General features: G+C 34.9%; 2 protein-coding genes across 3 annotated transcripts in view; both read left to right on the top strand.

The window, feature by feature from the left end:
* LOC149130312 (uncharacterized) overlaps nucleotides 1-6,327 on the top strand; it is a 42,690-nt gene extending 36,363 nt beyond the window's left edge. Inside the window, exon 6 of the mRNA XM_089345456.1 lies at nucleotides 6,134-6,327. Coding sequence (XP_089201582.1) covers nucleotides 6,134-6,327 — 194 coding nt within the window. The remainder of the gene's footprint in view (nucleotides 1-6,133) is intronic.
* Nucleotides 1-19,715, top strand: part of LOC149130311 (adhesion G protein-coupled receptor G6-like) — a 564,593-nt gene that overhangs the window by 506,790 nt on the left and 38,088 nt on the right. The window contains exons 1-5 of one of the 2 annotated variants that reach the window (XM_089345352.1): nucleotides 33-151; nucleotides 4,636-4,730; nucleotides 9,773-9,825; nucleotides 14,072-14,229; nucleotides 17,268-17,382. The exons of the other annotated variant lie outside the window; for it this stretch is intronic. Of the exons in view, the coding sequence (XP_089201478.1) occupies nucleotides 9,773-9,825; nucleotides 14,072-14,229; nucleotides 17,268-17,382 (326 nt within the window). The 5' untranslated portion in view covers nucleotides 33-151; nucleotides 4,636-4,730. Of the gene's footprint in view, nucleotides 1-32; nucleotides 152-4,635; nucleotides 4,731-9,772; nucleotides 9,826-14,071; nucleotides 14,230-17,267; nucleotides 17,383-19,715 lie in introns of those variants that run through there. 2 annotated transcript variants of the gene reach the window in all.

Raw genomic sequence — 19,715 nt, 5'->3', positions numbered from 1 at the left:
GTTACACTGAAGTTTGAAAAACCCTGCAGCACATACAGAAATTGTCTTGCAGCTCTGAGAAACAATACCTTTACATGCAATAGATGGACCAGTGGTGCTTCTTGTGTTAGTTGTTGCAGTGGAAACTTATGTAACAAGAACGATTTCATTGGTAAGCGGTGTTTATTTTCTTATATAATTTTACCTGATTTATTAGCCGTGAACATTTAATAAGATTGCGTTCTCATCTGAGGTGCGTACATCACTTGGCCAATACCAGGGAAACAGATAAAGCAGCTGTTTATATAACCAAGAATTCTCGTAACTTCAGACACCTGGGGCCACTAATTTGTATACATATTACTATATAACACAATATTTAAAATCATTGGCCTATCAACAGGTGTGTCAATACATATTGTACACACACATACTCGCAAGCACACACACGCATACACACACGAACACAAAACATATATATATATATATATATATATATATATATGTATGTATGTATGTATGTATATATATATATGTATATATATGTATATATACGTGTGTATACATATGTATATGAATATGTGCGTTGTTAGTTAATGGCTCGGCGGCTGAATTTTAGCTTTAAGAGAATAGATCATTAATGCCCTTGGTGTTAAAAAGCACCTGAAAGTAAGTTAAAGGGAAGTGAAACATCTCACATCAGTTCGCTTTTCTGAGCGACAGACATCGATGTATGGTCATTGTTGTGACTTTTCAATGACACCTACCGAGTAATATCTGCTGCAATTTATATCGTCGACTATGACTATGTTAAATGGTTTAAACTCTAATCCATAATTGAATCTTTTTTCCGTGGTATGAAATGCTGGGACAGGCCAATACAGGATTTAAAACTTTATAAACCATTTAAAATTGTGTAATAGTTGGCGATATAGCTTGCAGCAGGCCTTGTTTGGTATGAGGCATTGAAAAGTCACCGCAAATATTAAATATCTATGTCTACAGCTTTGGAAAGGTTCCTGATATGAGTTTCCACGCTTACGTACATTTTACTTTCAGTTGTTTTTAACAGCAGGCTGAAAGAGAATATATTCACTTACGACTAAAACACAGCCAAGGCACGAAATAGAATTACACACCATGGCATATGTGGGTTCAATTTTGCTTTTAGATGTCGAGCTGCATCTAATACTTAACTGAACATGTATATATATATATATATATATATATATATATATATATATATATATATATATATATATATATACATATATATCCTTATTGCCCACAGGGGGCTAAACATAGAGGGACAGACAAACAAGAACAGACAAAGGTATATATATATATATATATATATATATATATATAAGTCAGTAAATAGTGGGGTTGTGTTAACCGCACGTGGAGAAATAATAGGAAAATGAAGAAGAATAAGGCAGAATGCTAAACTGAAAGCATATTTTAATATAGATTTCTAACCAGCTTTCATTGCATGGCAAATTTTCTAGAAGTGGGAGAATGAAAATGTTTTTTACAAAAAAGTAAAAAATAATATATAAAAAAATAAATATACCAATACATTATATTGTCTTTGAGCTTTTAAAGTTCAATGGTAATCCATGTAGATAATAGTTGGAAAAATAAGGATGCATGAAATTGAGAGTTGTGTTAGGTTTAAAAAAAGAGGAAAGGGGCTAAAGGTTTCTGTGTTAAGCAAGAAGTGTGGTGTCAAAACAAGAAGTGTGTGTAAGGGAAGACAAATCTCTTTAGTTGGAGTTATGTACTCTTTGTCAGCAGGAAGTTTATGTATGTTCTTACAGAAATAAGGTCGCTGAGGGGTTTGTGTGTTAAGAAATGGTTGGAATTTCTCTATGAAAAGATTCTCCTTGTTGATTCTTTCTTGTGTGGAGATTCTGTCTTTACATTGATAGAAAGGGAATATAAGGAATTTAGGGTTTTGTTTCTGGCGCAAGAGTCTATGTGGCCACTAAGTGGAATTTGGCGGTGTTGAGGGAGATTTATTTGTTCTTTATGGACTGCTACTCTTCTACGCAACGGATGGCTCGTCTTTCCAATATAGGAGTGTCCACACAAGAAAGAATCAACGAGGAGAATCTTTTCATAGAGAAATTCCAACCACTTCTTAACACGATTTAGCGAGGTTGGAATCATCTTGTCAATGTACAAGTTGTTAAGCATCGACGTCCATCCCTGCTAAATGGAATTTGTGGCGAGTTGTCTTGCCTGTCCATGACTTTCAGGTGCTTAAAAAACTTGGCGTTTGTGGCAATAATACCCATTGCGCTATTTTGGAGCCTACTATCTAACAAATCGTCTTCCTTAGGCATGGTGGAAGATATATATATATAATTTAGAGATATTTCCACAAAAGATGAGTCCAGGCCATCTCTAACCTAATTATACCACCTAATAGGATTTGCGTATTCTTTCCTATGTCATATTTTGTGGTATCATGGCCCATTCACGTAACGAGGTCTTGGTGATTAAGTTGTATCCATGCAAAGGTGGTTTACTGACATCCCTTGAAGAAATTTGTCCAAATTCCCTTCCAATGTGATGCGGTCCTTTTCCTCATTGATCTGTTCTGAGACAATGTTAAATAAGGCAGCGCCTGTTGAGGAAAACAGTTTGTGCTGGAGTGTATTTATGTTTTGTGATTCTGAATTGTGGAGGGAACGTACGACTAAGGGTCCTAAACTTGGATGAATTCTGAAACTAAATTTGAGGTCGTTGGGGCTTTGCTAGTAGAATATTCTCCATATCGTTCAAATGCTGAATTGCTCACGGCGGCGCTGGAGAAAATAGAGCTTTTATATATGAACGTACATACATAATATTGGATTTTGTCCCTAATAATATTATTATATATATATATATATATATATATATATATATATATAATTATAAAAACTGGTAATTAGTCATATATTAATTAATATCGATTAATTATCAGGAGGCCAGCACATCTAAAGAATCAAAGAGATTCAGAAATATTATCTGCAATCTCAGGGGATTAAGGTACATTTTAAAAAATAACGTCGACCACTAACGTGGATAATTAATACGCTAGAAATAGATCACATCTTGTGTCTATTAAGACCTAAATTGTTCTCGTTGAGAACAATTTAGGTCTTAATAGACACAGGATGTGATCTATTTCTAGCGTATTAATTGTCCACGTTTGTGGTCGACGTTATTTTTTAAAATATATATATATATATATACATATGTATGTATGTATATATATATATATATATATATATATATATATATATATATATATATATATATATATGCATATATACATACATACACACACATATATACATATATATATGTATGTATGTATATATACATATTTATATACATATATACATACATACATACATACATACATACACATATTTTCTTCACTTCGAAGATATATACTCCTCTTACAGAAATGAAATCTTCCTAGTTATCTATGAGAAATATATAAACGCGCGTAGTCTATAATTCACTTCGTTGTTTAAACTTACTAAACTGAATAAATTTTTAAATCTAATATTTTATAGATTTTATCGATTATAAACGTTTCTTTTAGATGTTATGGATTTGTAAATTAGTATTTTGTAGAGTACGTTTTTCTTGATGGTGTCTGATCTCCTCCATTGTTTGGATTGCATCTTGGTGATTCTTTTCTAACTTAATATATATATATATATATATATATATATAAGCAATGTTAATTCTCTAAATGAAGTATTAACAGTAACTGCACGATAAAGTGTAGTATATTGCCACTTAAGTGTGGCTGACCCCTAGGGGTGGATGTTACTGTTGCTTTTAGCCCCAGGAGGACATCTCCTCCAGCTGGCTTATCGACACACTACTGTGTCCTGTTTGCCAAGGGAAGTTATCCCTCCCATCATGATCTGTAGCACGAACGAACCCGGGTTTCAGGGTTATTTCCCTTCGTCGGTGTTCGATAGCCACTGATCTTTGCCAAGGGAAGTTATCCCTCCCATCATGATCTGTGGCTATCGAACGCCGACGAAGGGAAATAACCCTGAAACCCGGGTCCGTTCGTGCTACAGATCATGATGGGAGGGATAACTTCCTTTGGCAAACCGGACACAGTAGTGTGTCGATAAGCCAGCTGGAGGAGATGTCCTCCTGGGGCTAAAAGCAACAGTAACATCCACCCCTAGGGGTCAGCCACACTTAAGTGGCAACATACTACACTATATATATATATATATATATATATATATATATATATATATGTGTGTGTGTGTGTGTGTGTGTGTGTGTGTGTGTGTGTGTGTGTGTATTAGAAATGTAGCATATAATAAAGAAAACTTATAGGTAATTAGAATGCCTACAACTGCTTCAGTTTTACTCAATACCGATTACAAATTTATAAAAAAATAAATGAAATTTGAAGTTAGAATATTATATGAGTAAAATCGCAACAGGGCTAATTGACATAAAAAGAGTACATGTTACATTGACATTTTAAACCGACTAAACAGAGTAAAAATAAATAAGACAATTTATCCGTTATAAATGTGTACGTATATAGATTTTACTACCTCTGTTGTATGTCTCTTTCTAATCGCAGTGATACCCTTCTATTTTTCTATCCTCCCATAGGCGGAACCGATTTCTTTGTGTTTCATCTAATTTACAATTCAACATTTAAGAAAGCCAATGAATACAAACCATCTGCTGTAAACGTATCTATAACCGTGAGTATCTATTAATTAGCTGGTACCGTCTGTCTCTCTGCTTCCCTCTCTTCACACAAATACTCACAGGTGTACGTGTGTATATATTTATTCTCTCTCTGTTTATTTCCTCGTGTTCCCTTCTGTTGAAGAGCGTAGGCTCGAAACGTGAAAGACTTTCTCATTCTCCCGACAGTTAAATTAATACACCTGTTTGTTGTTTAGACACCTGTCTTTATCTTTTGTTTTTCTGTAAATTTCAATTGTATATATATACACATCTACCCACACACACACATATATATATATATATATATGTATGTATATATACATGTATGTATGTGTATGTTTATATCTATATGTGTTTGTACGTGTGCGTGTGTATGAGTAGCTATTTATTATCCCTGTAGAAACACGTACTGTCCAATTTAGAAATCAGTACATTTCTAATTGTATTCAGAGAATGAATGAATCTAGATTTGACGATGTTCAGTGTCAGTAAAAGAATAAGATAAGATAAGAGATTTACATCTTTGTATTTGATATGTGACATAACGAAGCAGGGAGGGGAAAGAAAGTATATATAAGAGGCACTACTATTTCTATTAAACGAGACTCAATGCTCTATATCAAATGCTGACAAGAACTGCTACCAACACAGGATTTTGCTACTCGCTCACAGCTCTTTAATTTATAACAATGAGTCAGTCAACCGTTACTTACATATATATATATATATATATATATATATATATATATATATATATATATATATATATATATATATATATATATATATATATATATATATATATATATATATACATATATATATATATATATATATATATATATATATATATATATATACATGTGTGTACGCGTGTGTCTGCATGATTTATAGAATAAAAGTTAAACAACAACTGAATAATGAACTCAATCAATAAGGAAATTTATCAGGTATCATATATTCGTGAAATGATAACAGCGACTTTAATGTTTCTTCTACATCTGCCCTTTTTGGAAATCAGTCTCTTATCTTCTCCATTTTTCAGAATTGAACTCCGCTCAGAGTTTTGATATCTCTTACGTTTAGGGTTCATTTCTAGTGTTTCCTTTCTGTCCTGCTTTCTCCTGCTAGAACCTGTAGTTACAAATTTATTGGATGTTGATACCTCAAACGTGATTTCCATCAGGATTTCATTTCATTTCTTGTGACTGCTTTATCCGGGTATTTTTTCGTAGGCTGGTTAATATGTTTTGTTTTCGAAATCTTTTTATTAACAGGAATATCATTCTTCCAATTCGTTTAATAATTACGCCGTTGTCCCAGCTTTCTTTACCATATCTATAGGTTTAAAAAAACTATGTCACCTAACATTTTAAGTAATTTAAAAGTAATCTTGTTGTTCGCCACTTCTTAGTTTCCCTTGGTATCAACTTATCGAAAACAGTTCTGACCATTCTAGCAAACACCAATTCTGCAGATGACATTCCCCACGATGTATTCAGATTAGGTGTTACTCGATATACTCTTAAAAATGGTTGGAGTGCAAAATCATCCATCACTTCATTGTTCGCCTTTTTCAATGTCTTCTTGAATGTGTCAGCAAGATGAACATTTTACTAAATTTTCTGAACTCGTCTGCCGTAAATATTGAGCTTCATTATTAGACACAGTGGTACCCGGAATACTATGCCCGGTGAACAATTCGTGTAAAATGCTTCTTATAACAGATGTCGGATTTTTCATTTATGCACTTCCACCACTTTGAAAACCTGTCCACCGCAATGAGGTAATATGTTTAGTTGAGTGGGCCTGCGTAATCGACACGCAGTCTGGCCCATAGAGCATCTGTTTCTGGCCATGGTTGGCATTTAGTAGGAGTTGATTTTGCAGTTAAGGCACGCCCTCTACATGATTTCGCAGATTCTTCAATATCATAGTGCATTGTAGGCCAACATACGTAACATCCCATCAATGATTTCATTCTCGAAATCCCTGGGTGACCCATAAAAAATTCTATTAATAATCACTTTTGTAGTGTGGCTGGTACTATAACTCTTTGTACATACATCAACACATTGTCAGACAGTGAGAAATGTTTTGCATTTGTGTTACACATATTTCTATCTCTGTTAGCCTTCAGTGAGGCACGTAAGCTAGTGTATATATATATATATATATATATATACACACACACGCACGCACACACACACACACACACACATACACACACACACACACACACACATATATATATATATATACATATATATATATATATATATATATATATATATATATATACATGTGTGTACGCGTGTGTCTGCATGATTTATAGAATAAAAGTTAAACAACAACTGAATAATGAACTCAATCAATAAGGAAATTTATCAGGTATCATATCTTCGTGAAATGATAACAGCGACTTTAATGTTTCACCTAATCGACTTTTCCAAATATCGTTACTCTTCCATGAAACATACAAACAGAAATTATACAAGACGCTAGAAAATATTTGATATTCTGAGATAAGTATTCCTCTACATATTCCTCTAAACAAAATAACAATGTATATTTTTATGTCAGAATGGGATCAAAGAATTCTTTACCAGTTCACAAATCATGTTGTTTAATTTACTTTAAATGGCATTTTAAACCAATTATCCAAACATTTCTAAAGGGTTGTATACACTTGATATACATCTCCTACTATGTACGTTTAATTAAAATGGGCATTCACTATTCTTTCACGGACGAATTTTCTTTTACAGACTCAGTCCGCAATCATTCAGTATCTTGATATTCCTCTCAATCTCCAATAATAACTCATATGTCTGTACATACATACTTGGATATATATATATATATATATATATATATATATATATATATATATATATATATATATATATATATATATATATATATAATACAAAATGCGACTAAGGAAAAATCAAATGTTATTAGATTGCACCTGTTTCTGCTGTAGCATGTGGTGAACTCATAGTTTAGTTCCAGGATAACACCCTATGATATCGTCGCAACCTTGAATATAAAGTCGAATTTATTTTTTGAAATGTGACCAATAGAATAAATACAATTTATAGAAATAAGTATTGCGTTTGGACTAAAACATTCAAGGCCGTGCCAAAAAATGGACTTTGTCTAAAGCCTGAAACCACTAAAGGATAAAAGAAATGTCTTATGTATGCGCCATTGCGGAGCTCAATGATTAAAATTACCCATCTAATGTGTCATATTTAATGTACACATACAGATACATTTTGCAACTGAAGTGGGATGTGGAGGATTCGTTGGACGCAGTTCAATACGACTCTTGTTATTGTTAAGCTTAACTCATCGTAAAGTATTTGGTTAAAAAGAGACGATGGCTAGAAGAATATTGAGCAATATTTGATAACCAGTTGATCGAACAAGCGGGGTATCGTGTGATTGAGGTGGGGTGCGTAATGATGCCGTTGAGAGGTTAGTCCCGAAATGAGGCGCAGTCTCTCCTGCTGACCTCATACACTTGCTGGCTTCAGGTATGCAGAACTTTCGATTGGTTGAACTATGTATATATATATATATATATACGACGGACTTGGAGATGGTGGTGATGCTGGGTGGTATGATATTGCCCTTTGGTGATACGCCAACAGAGACCCACCTCTGTTTCTCATATGTTCTAAGTACAGCTGTTTTTGCTCTTTACTCATATGCTCTCGATTCTGTTGATATCTTTCTATCTTATTTTGAAGGTACACTTCTCTTTGGTCCTTCCTCATTTGTTCTAACCGTTACTGATGTTTTCCCTCCTATACCGTAGGATGCACTCCCTCTCCTCTCGGCTTATTTCGGTTCTTCTCTGTTTCATCCTCTCACGATTTTAATTACTTATTTCCTCTCGCTAGTCCTCGCACAACCATTCTCTCCTTCTACACTGATGCTCTCGGGCAGCCTCTCTCATGCCATTATACATATTTTAAACTTCTTATCAAAACAATAAGTCTCCAAAATGATTCAGAATGTTGAAAAACATATACGAATGTATTACACTGTTTTTGTGTAAGAGGTGAAAATATTTCTGAAATACTCATCTAGTATGCAGGGACACAGTGTATAGACTACGGTAATTAATTGCATTGTAGGAAAGTAAAAAGTAAATGGCAAAAACAGAGTTAAGATATTTGATTTTGTTTGGCTCTATGAATTTAATTTTTTTAAAATGCTTTCTTCGGTACATGATACAAGAAAGACATTGGAAAAATACTGCCCAAAACAGAGAAACGGTAACTTAACAAAAGATATAGAAAGAGAAAGAAAAGCTTGTATTCGAAAGCCAGAAGATGTTTTCTTTAGCTGTGCTGTAATTTTGTAATTAAAACGAATTCAAAATTTCAGTTTTAGAACATAAGCCTTAACATGGAATGTGGTGTATGGCCGAATTCAAATGAGTAGAATGCCTAAAACAAATCTGTCTGTGTGTGTGGTTGGGCCTCTAATGCCCAGGTGTCAATTTCAGTTCTATTGAAGAAAGGAATTTAAATACCTATCAGTCACTCCCTCTCATTTTTTCTGTCTTTCTCTCTCACTTATCTCCTTTGCTCGACACACACGATAAATTTATGTATCTTAATTTTCTCATTAAGTTCTTTATTGCTTCGGTCGCCCACTAGGCGTGGATGTGGAGAAGTAGTAATACAACACTTAAGAAGTGGTTTCAAATCTCTTCCAGAAATTACAAGAGATCTACGCGCGTCAGGTATCTACAAAAAATAAAATGGCATATTAATGATTATTTTGTGTTATGAATTCGGAATTGATTTCTCAATTAAAGAATAAATTGTATCCCAACTCAAGAATAAATTGTATTTAGGATGACATATTTCTATACAACATATTTGGCTTTTTTTCTTCGAATATATATGGAAAAATTTCATTCCGAGGCAAAGCCGGGTGCTTCTGCTAGTAGTAAATAAATATGTACTTTTACTTCATTATTGAGTCCTCTTTCTTAATTTCCGTACACATAATGTATATTCGACTATTGCAGATGGAGTATGAATTATCAAACTTGGCAGCAACGTGTGAAGTTGAATATTGTGGGTAAGCAAAATGGCATTTACCGTTTATTAAAATTTTGTTATATTTGGGATCAAAATATTCCATTGATCTACGATTTGATTATGTATTAATTTTTACATCAACAATGCTGCATTTGTAAAACATAAAACACAAATTTATACTTTCAATGAACCCTTCATCTGTATTGTAAATAAACTTACACGCGCGCGCACGCACACACACACACACACACGCACACACACACACACACACATATATATATATATATATATATATATATATATATATATATATATATATATATATATATATATATATATATGTATATGTATTAATAATTATCGCCAAACCAACATGGCAGTCCCAAATATAGGACGAATGCTGCCGTGGGTTAGCTCCAAGAGGCCATCGCCTCTAGCTAGCTATGTGACACACGAATCTGTGTCCTTTATAACCTTCGAACAGGGGAGGTCAGCAGCTTCCCCTTGCTGCTTTGGCATCTGCAGACTAGTTTCAGGGTGTTGCCCCTTGTCAATGCAGAGCAGCCGAAGCCAGCAGGCGTCGCTACTAACTATCTGTAGAAAGGTTATAAAGGACACAGATTCGTGTGTCACATAGCTAGCTAGAGGCGATGGCCTCTTGGAGCTAACCCACGGCAGCATTCGTCCTATATTTGGGACTGCCATGTTGGCTTGGCGATAATTATTAATACCCAGTACCGCTGCCGTAGTCTCCTTTAGAGAGACTTAGAAATATTAATAACTCTCTCTCTCTCTCTCTCTCTCTCTCTCTCTCTCTCTATATATATATATATATATATATATATATATAGAGAGAGAGAGAGAGAGAGAGAGAGAAAGAGGGAGAGAGACAGGGAACTACAAGTGAGTGTGAACACAGGTGTATATATATATCTTCGTTATCACCACCATCATCATTATCACTATTATCATCACCACCAGCAGTTTTGGTAGGATTTCTATGGCTTTACACAGTGTCCCTTGGACAGAATATATTGGTGTGCCCAGAGTCCGCCTGGTAATTTCAAAGAGCAAAGGGGCTACTGAGACCTTCAGATATAGATATTACGATGCCCTTTAACATATAAAAAAAATACGTATATAACAAACACAGAAGGTAAAACTATATATGCAAAATGAAAACACAAATATATAGAACAGCTTATCAAGAAGGTATATACAATTGACTAAATATTCTAAAGCGTGTCAAGAGACTAAAAACCCTAAATAAAATATCAAGCGACTAAAATCCTCATTTTCCTCCCTTCAATTAAAAATATATCAAAAAAGTTCATTTCCTAAAAAACAGACTATTGGAATCCAGGAGCAAAAAAAGAATTACATAAAATCAAATCAAACACATCTTGGGCCATTCCGGGAGTTCACCGCTGCAGTTGGATTAATGAGTTAATGTGCACATCGTTAATGGCTCCCTCATCAGGATGCATAGGTATCTCAACAATTAGTCATTCACAGGTATTTCTTTATTAAGAACAGATGCTCGAACATAGAGTAGAGGACACAACGACAGACAACACAACGTGGGGACATAAAACACAAAGCGATGGATAAGATGAATATATAATAATGAGGATAATCGTTTTACAATATTCTAAATTTTCCTTTGGCCACAAAATGTATGTATCTAGTCCGTCGAGATCTACCACCATGGGGGAGGGTGTCATATCTCACCTCTAGCCTCAGTAGAAGTATGTCTGTTTTAAAAGTGTCTTAAAATGCTTTGTAATATTGTATATCTATCATAATGCTATTCATTTTTTGTGTGCTATGTGGTTATATTCTAATGATGTTTCTAACATTTATTAAACTTTTATCGATTGCTGTATCTTTTTTGTATGCTACCATATATGTGAAGTTTATCCCTGTGGGTTGGCTGCGTAGTGTGTCTTCCTGTGTGTCTCTTTTTGTCTGTGAATCCTTATTAGGAGTAGCATGTTTGTATGCAAAGGTGGTTTATTTCTGAGGTGTTAGTGAGGTGGTTGTGTTCTCTGTCTGTTTTTACTCTTTTCTATATCTTCTTTCTTTTTTTTGTTTTACTTTTTAGGCAGTGAATTCCTCGGTCCCCTCCTCTTCCTGCTTGGTACTTCCTGGTTTCAATGTTATTACTATCGTTGTTTTCTTCCTCGTTCTCGTATCCTCCCTCGGGCTGGTGATCTTTGATTTGGGGCAATTTACTTTTACGTGGCCCTTCATTTTACAAAGGCAGCAAGAGGGAGGGTTCACCTCTACCACCACTCGTACCTTTATATCTTCTGGTAGCTCAATTTCATCGCATATACAATCCAGGACTTTTTGGGTGTCTTGGATTGTCACTTCGAATCCGTAGCTCCACCAGTTCAGTTGTTTTATTCTTGAAGCTTGTAAAATTGTTGGCTTTCGTCCGTATTCATTAAAATTGCAGCTATGAGCCACATTTCCTTTATCTCGTGGGGGCATTCTGCCAATTCTGACTCTCGCAACACACTTGCAAAGATATATTTGCAGGAGAACCCATTTTCCGACTTTAATGGGGTCATTGTTTGCTATTGTGCGTCCTCAATTGTTGCAAGACGCACGTATACTGTGTCGAGCCTCCTTCCTCTATTGAAGGATGTTATGTTGTTCATTATTACTTGGAAGCGATTTTAATTGCCTCCTCACGTGCTATTTCAATCTTTTTCCTTTTCAGTGACGTGGTTCTTTATATCACAAATTTCTACCGTTCCAAATTGGTAATCTCTTCAGGAGGAGTCACTTTAACTTTAATCCCTCCCACTGTATTAACTATTTGCTTTTCTCTACTATGAATTCAACTAACACTGCTTCCTCAATTTCGAGGTTGACGGTGGCAGCGTTCTTTTGCTAACTGACTGCAGAAGCGTAGGTCCCGGCCCTAGCAGCCTTGGGCGTCTGCACCGTTTTACTCATTCCATTTTCGCCCCTAACTGGGAGAAAAAGCAAATAAATGTCACAGCCCATAGGCAAAACAACAAAATCAACACTAGGCACTAAGCTTTTAGCAATTGTTTTAACTACCGACCTCAATGTAGCATTTCAATTCATATGGGTCCTACATGTCACCTTAAAATTGACAATACTGACTATGTAAAATCTATCTAAATTACCCTCCTCTTTAACAACGCATATATATAGTATCAGTAGTCAGACAGAATCTGTCAACAGGACATGACCGAGGGTTTCTACAATTACAGGACTTTCCAGAAACACACAAAATCCCTATTACTAATACCAGCATTACTTATGCTTTTTGAATAGAACATTTTTATGAAATGAACTATTTTGACATATTTTTAATTGTGGAGAGTAAAACATATTTTTTACTTGACTGATATTTTATTTAGGGTTTTATTCGCATGACACGCTTTAAAATGTTTAGCCGATTGTACATACCTTCTTGATAGTCGTTATATATACACACGCACACAAACACACACACACACACGCACACACACACACACACACACACACACACACACACACACACACACACACACACACACACATATATATATATATATATATATATATATATATATATATATATTTGTATTTTTATTTTTATTTTTATATATGATTTTTATCTTCTCTGTTTTATATATATATATATATATATATGTATATATATTCTTTCTATATGTTAAAAGCCATGGTAATATTTATATATGCTGAAATGTATGGAAGCATGGAATTATATAAGTCGTTGGCAAGAATTTGATGTCAATTCCGTAATCTGTGTTTTATCTCTGTCTCGGTTTCATTTGAGGACTTCTTTATTGCCGTCTTATAAACCCATTTGTCTTCATAAAAAAGGCAAAAATTGTTTCTTGTCGTATATATATATATATAAATATAGATATATGCACACACACACACACACACACACACACACACACACACACACACACACACACACACACACACATATATATATATATATATATATATATATATATATATATATATATATATATATATATATGCATATATGAGTAGAAGACGTCACCAGCTGTGCCAACAAAATGAAGAACGAAACCAAACGAGTTAAATACGAAAACAATCAGGGAAAAAGGAAAACAGGTCAGACTAACAAGTAATATAAAGATACACACACATACAACAACAAAAGCAAAATAAAATTTGATTCGTAAAATTTTCATGAAATAATGTGGTAGATATTGTTGAAAATAATTATATTATTTTAATCGCTTTTTAATATTCTATTTCAGATTAGAGGAACTGAAAGACGTATTTAGTATTAATTGCTCTGTACCTGATAATGTTACTAAAGATGAAGTTTTCAAACAAATTTTTGAAACTCTTAACTCATCAAAGACATTGCGTAATTTGGGGATTAAGCAAGATGAGATGGAATTGATTGGTGAAAGTAAGTCGTACGTTTCTTGCCATGTTTTTAGCCAACACAATCACCATCATCACCATTATCACATACGCTGTCGTCGTCGTCGTCATCAGCATCTTAATAAGAATTGAATAATATTAAGGATACTCAAAAACACACAAACGCAAACACACAAATACAAACACACACACACATTTTCAATTTTTTCTTAAGTCAAAATAATGTGTCTTGTAATTTTATTTATAATGTTCTCTGTCTACTTCCCACTGTCAGCTGAATCCTTTAATCATTTTAGCTTGATTTATGGAAACTCTACAAGAGATATTTGTTTTCTACTTATTGTGTGTATATCTAAGTCTTATGGAGACAAAGTCGAACAATACTGTGGTGCTGAGGCTTGTGATGGAAGGAACTCTCTAGTCATAACTGTCGTCTTCTTTACAAGAAAGAAAGTGACCGTTTTAGTTTCCTCATGACATGTTAATTCATAAGAATTCTAGAGTTCCATTATATTTTAATAAAGAGGAAGATCAATTGCGCTCAATCTTTACCGGGTCTTCCAAGATGATGAGACAGTCGAAGAGAATTATCACCAAACTGGAGACGAGTTTCAAATAAGGAAATTCTGCTCCACTAATGGCATCAAAACTGTCAGGTGGTGCCATTATACCAGGTGACGGCTTAATTCTTTCAGCGTAGACGGGCATGCTCGGATTTGAAATTAGAATGTGAACTGTTGTTATTAGAAACGCAAAGCATCAAGTTACACCGATACCCTACTTTGACTCGAAATCTTTTTACAGAACTTAAAATGAGGAAAGCCAAATCTAAAATCATGTCTCTGAGAATCAGAACAAATATCACGAAGCAGTTTCGCATGAGAGCCTGACATCTCATTGCCTACAGATTATGCTGGACATATTTGGTTTTAATTGCCAGTTACTGGCAATCACCCTTCGATGTTTAGTCACGTATATTTTTCAAACGAAGTCAATTTATTCCAAATTGGTCCAGTTCTTTCTACTGCAAAAATGAATCGGGATGTTGTATTGGCCTTTGCCTTTACCTTTGAAAACATTCGTGGCGTAGAAAGGGGAGACTTGTATACAGAGGCGACCGCTGGCCTTCCACAAACAACTTTGTCCGGAATTGTGCCTCAGAGGGTAATTTTCTGTACTTAATTTATTCAATGTTAATACTGTCTGCCAAATTTAAATGCAAATATATGATTGTTCTTAATATTCGTCATCGGAGAATACATCGTTTCTTTAGACTGTGTGTATTTGCAACACAGTTGAATCAATAGTTCAAGGACTCATGTTGATGAAAGCTGTCGTCTGGCTAGCAGACAGCAAGAGGTAGAAGCACGCAAAACAGGAAGGTTCCAAACATTGACATATCTATTCATTCTTAATCAATCCTGCCGGAGTTGCTACCGATGCTACGTCACCAACAATTTATTCATGTCTGTCAAAGAAGAAAACAGTGCCGCACAATATCAGCTAGAAGTTGCAGGAACATGCTGATTTATACCTGAAATGAAGCAGAAGCAGGCCCTGCTTGGCTGAAATATTTATACCTTCCTATGCTGTCGTGAGCTCAAAAAGCGAATTGTTTGGAATATGCCCTCGGAGTCACAAGTTCATTTGGCTACGTGGTCTAGTATATTTTTGAACTAGAGAAATTACGAAACTCACAAGACAGTTACATCTTCACACTTCATGAAAACCAATTCTAGGAAAGTACACTGCCGAATAAAGATAAGAGGTCTTTCATTAAACAACACTCCGTTTTTTATCAATCAATTTTACCAAGTCATTTCCTCGCATGTAATAATGTTCCACGATGTATAAAAATATGAACACATAAGCATAGATATATGTGTATATAAACGTAAGTATATATGCATATCTTTGTATTGAACAGAATATCGGATGTTCTTATACACCACTGGTCACAATGCGTTACCTCGGCAGCTGCGGAATTGGTGAGCTACTTTCGAGAGAATTGATTAACATTTTATTTAGTTTAAGCCTAACTTACTCTAAAGGGTTACATAATAATTATAAAGTGTGTTTAGTTACATATTCGGATGTTTTCATCTTTTTATGCGTCTATGCCACAAAATATATTCAGAAATCATTATATATTATCGGCCTTAAATCAGCTTGCACATCCAAACTATTGTTTACTACCCCTACGTGTAGTAGTAGTAGTAGTAGTAGTAGTAGTAGTAGTAGTGGTGGTGGTGGTGGTGGTGGTGGTAGTGGTGGTGGTGGTGGTGGTGGTGCTGGTAGCAGCAGTAGTAGTAGGAAACAACAGTTTGGATGTGCTAGCTGCTTTAGTCCGATGATATGATTTCTTAATATTTTGTGACATAGACGCATACAAAGATAAAGACCTCTTGATATGTAATTAAACACACTTTATAATTATCATTTAATCGTTTTAGGGTAAATCAGCTTTAACTTGAATATACTATTAATCAATTCCCTCAAAATTGGCTCACCGATTCCGAAGCTACCGAGGAAACGCATTGTGACCAGTGGTGTATAACAACACACGATATTGTGTTCAATACAAAGATATGCATATATACATACATTTATACACACATATATCTATGCGTTTGTGTTTATATTTTTATACATCGTCGAGCAATATTACATGCGAGGCAAATGACTGGTGAAAATGATGCTATTGTCTCGCAGCGATTATTCAACTGACATCGGTGATAAAATTGATAAAAACGGAGTGATGTATAGTGAAAGACCTTGGTAGCACTACTCTACTACTACCATTACTATTGCTAGATTTACTAGTACTACTACCACTACTACCACTGCTGCTGCTGCCACTGCTGCCACTGCTGCTACATTTACTACTACTTCTACTACTACTATGAATCCTACTACAACTACCACCACTATTACCACCACCACCACAAGCAACACTATTACAACTACTCACCAGTATTAATGTACATGTATTTTACAGTATATAAACCACACCAAAGAATTCCCTAATAAGTATCTCATATAAGCGTTCTGTTTCCTTTTCAGTGGTTTGTAATGAAAATACAACATCAACAAACAATGGTACTTTTTATTGGCCAATGACGAAAGTAGGAACTAATGTGTCCATCTCATGTCATGCAAATGTAGCAACGAGACCCTGGTTCGTTTGTAATGTTTGATCTCTTCTAAAATTTTGAAATTTGAAGTGTCATCCTGTTGGAAGAGAAAGTTACATCTTATTATAATTCTGTTTGGAATTACGTTGTTTACCGTCGGTATAACCATCACATGATTAGAGAAAAAGGAGAAAAAAGAGGAAGAGAGAAAGGACACGGAGAGAGTAGCATTCGTGACGTAATTATAACGATTGCATGTGATTAATTAAAGAGAAAGATAGAGCGAAGGCAAGAAAGAGAAAAAGGAGAGAGAAAAATGAATAAGGCGAAGAGTGAGACATAAAGAGGGACAAAAAATAATAGGAGAGCGAAAAAGAGGATAAGGTGAAGAGCGAAACAGAAATAGGGAGAAAGAAAAAGAGGGAGAGAGAAGTGTCCATGATATGTGCTGGGGAAACGTAATATATATTACGTGGTTACAAAGCTTAGTTGGAAGTAGAAGAGAATTAGAAATATAAGGTCAGCAGAGCGGTGATGGTCTGATGGTGAGATTTTAAAAATGGCAGGGGGAGGTAGAGGAGAGGAGTGAGGGGGAGAAAGAGGGGAGACAGAGGGGTGAAAGAGAAGGGAGACCTGATAATCGTGGGGTGGAGGCGACGACGGTGATTGAATAGTGAAAAGTGTATTTTATAAAATTTAACCAAGTTTTTTTTTTCTATATCACCTATCATTTAATACCTATACATAAGTGCATCGTTGTTGTTGTTGGCACTCCGTCGCTTAACGACGACGAGGGTTTCAGTTGATCCGATCAATGGAGCGGCCTTCTCGTGAAATTAACGTGCAAGTGGCTGAGCACTCCACAGATACGTGTACCCTTAACGTAGTTCTCGGGGATATTCAGCGTGACACAGTGTGACAAGGCTGACCCTTTGAATTACAGGCACAACAGAAACAGGAAGTAAGAGTGAGAGGAAGTTGTGATGGAAGAGTACAGCAGGGTTCGCCACCATTCCCTGCCGGAGTCTCGTGGAGCTTTAGGTATTTTCGATCAATAAACACTCACAACGCCCGGTCTGGGAATCGAAACCACGATCCTATGACCGCGAGTCCGCTGCCCTAACCACTAGCCATTGCGCATCCACACATAAGTGCATCAATGTGGCAGATATATACAATATGACGATGTTTTTTCTATACAGGAAAAATGGAAAAATAAGATTGAATATTTATTTTATGCGTGTTGTTTCCTAAGTTTATAAAATTGTGTATAAATATATGAAATGTATATATAAAGTACATTAAGTAATCATCGTATTCCAATTTCTTTCACTCTTCAATGAATAGCAGATGAATGATTATCATTTGATAAGAAAAAACACAACCTATGCTTTCAGGTTTTTTGGATTAAGTTTTCAGAAATAACACACTAAGTTTACCATTAATTCGGTGAAATATTCACGGGGCTCCGCTAGTAGTAGGCAAAACACTTAGAGATATAAAGATTATAGAATTAATGTCCGTGATTTAAAATCATTTAACACTGATATTTTACATTTTACACCATGACATTATTTTGCCGTGAAATAGCAACCGACATTTATTTTTTTGCTGATGTTAGACGAAAGTTTAAAGCATGTCTTGTAATTATTCCTGTAAGTGCCAGAATATCACAAAATAAATGTAGGGTAACAAGCATATATCTATACTCAACCAATAGCATTTATCACCAATTCTAATGATTTCAGAGTAATATCATTTATTCAATTTTATGATGTACTTTAGAGCAATACGATTTGTTACTATATGGTTACCATATGGCGGTGAGCGAGGAAAGCAGATCACCGTGGGACCTATCTCATAGTGGTTACTATTCTTTCATATCTCCCACGTTATTCCACATGCAAGCATCTAAGTTGTTATTGTTGAAGGGTGATTTTTATAAGTATTAAGACAAAGGTGGAACTACTCCAGTTTGTGCCTGTAGAAGAAAATATGCGTAAATCTCTTGCTAATGATGATGACAACAAACTATAGGTAGATGATTGGCCGCCCACTTCTGATTAACAGCCTCGTGCCTTAATACTTCATCCACCTAACTTGTATTTACAAAGTCACAGCAAAATATAAATAATAAAAGCAGAGGTAGCAATATCTTTTTAATCTAAACTTAAGTAAGAAATATATATTATATTGATTTTAAGGATAGGAATTTAGAATAAATTATCGATATTTGACGGAACACATCCCTGTATTTATCCTTGTTCCACTAGATTATGAGTTCAAATCACGATCGAGTCGTTGTTTATCAGACATTTCTCTAATATTGATGAAATGAAAATGCATAAACACGTCTGATAATATTTGATATTTATCT

This window comes from Octopus bimaculoides, chromosome 29, assembly GCF_046866305.1.
Source record: "Octopus bimaculoides isolate indiv1 chromosome 29, ASM4686630v1, whole genome shotgun sequence".
In the NCBI taxonomy this organism is placed as follows: domain Eukaryota; kingdom Metazoa; phylum Mollusca; class Cephalopoda; order Octopoda; family Octopodidae; genus Octopus; species Octopus bimaculoides.
This window is presented reverse-complemented; position numbering and strand designations above follow the sequence as displayed.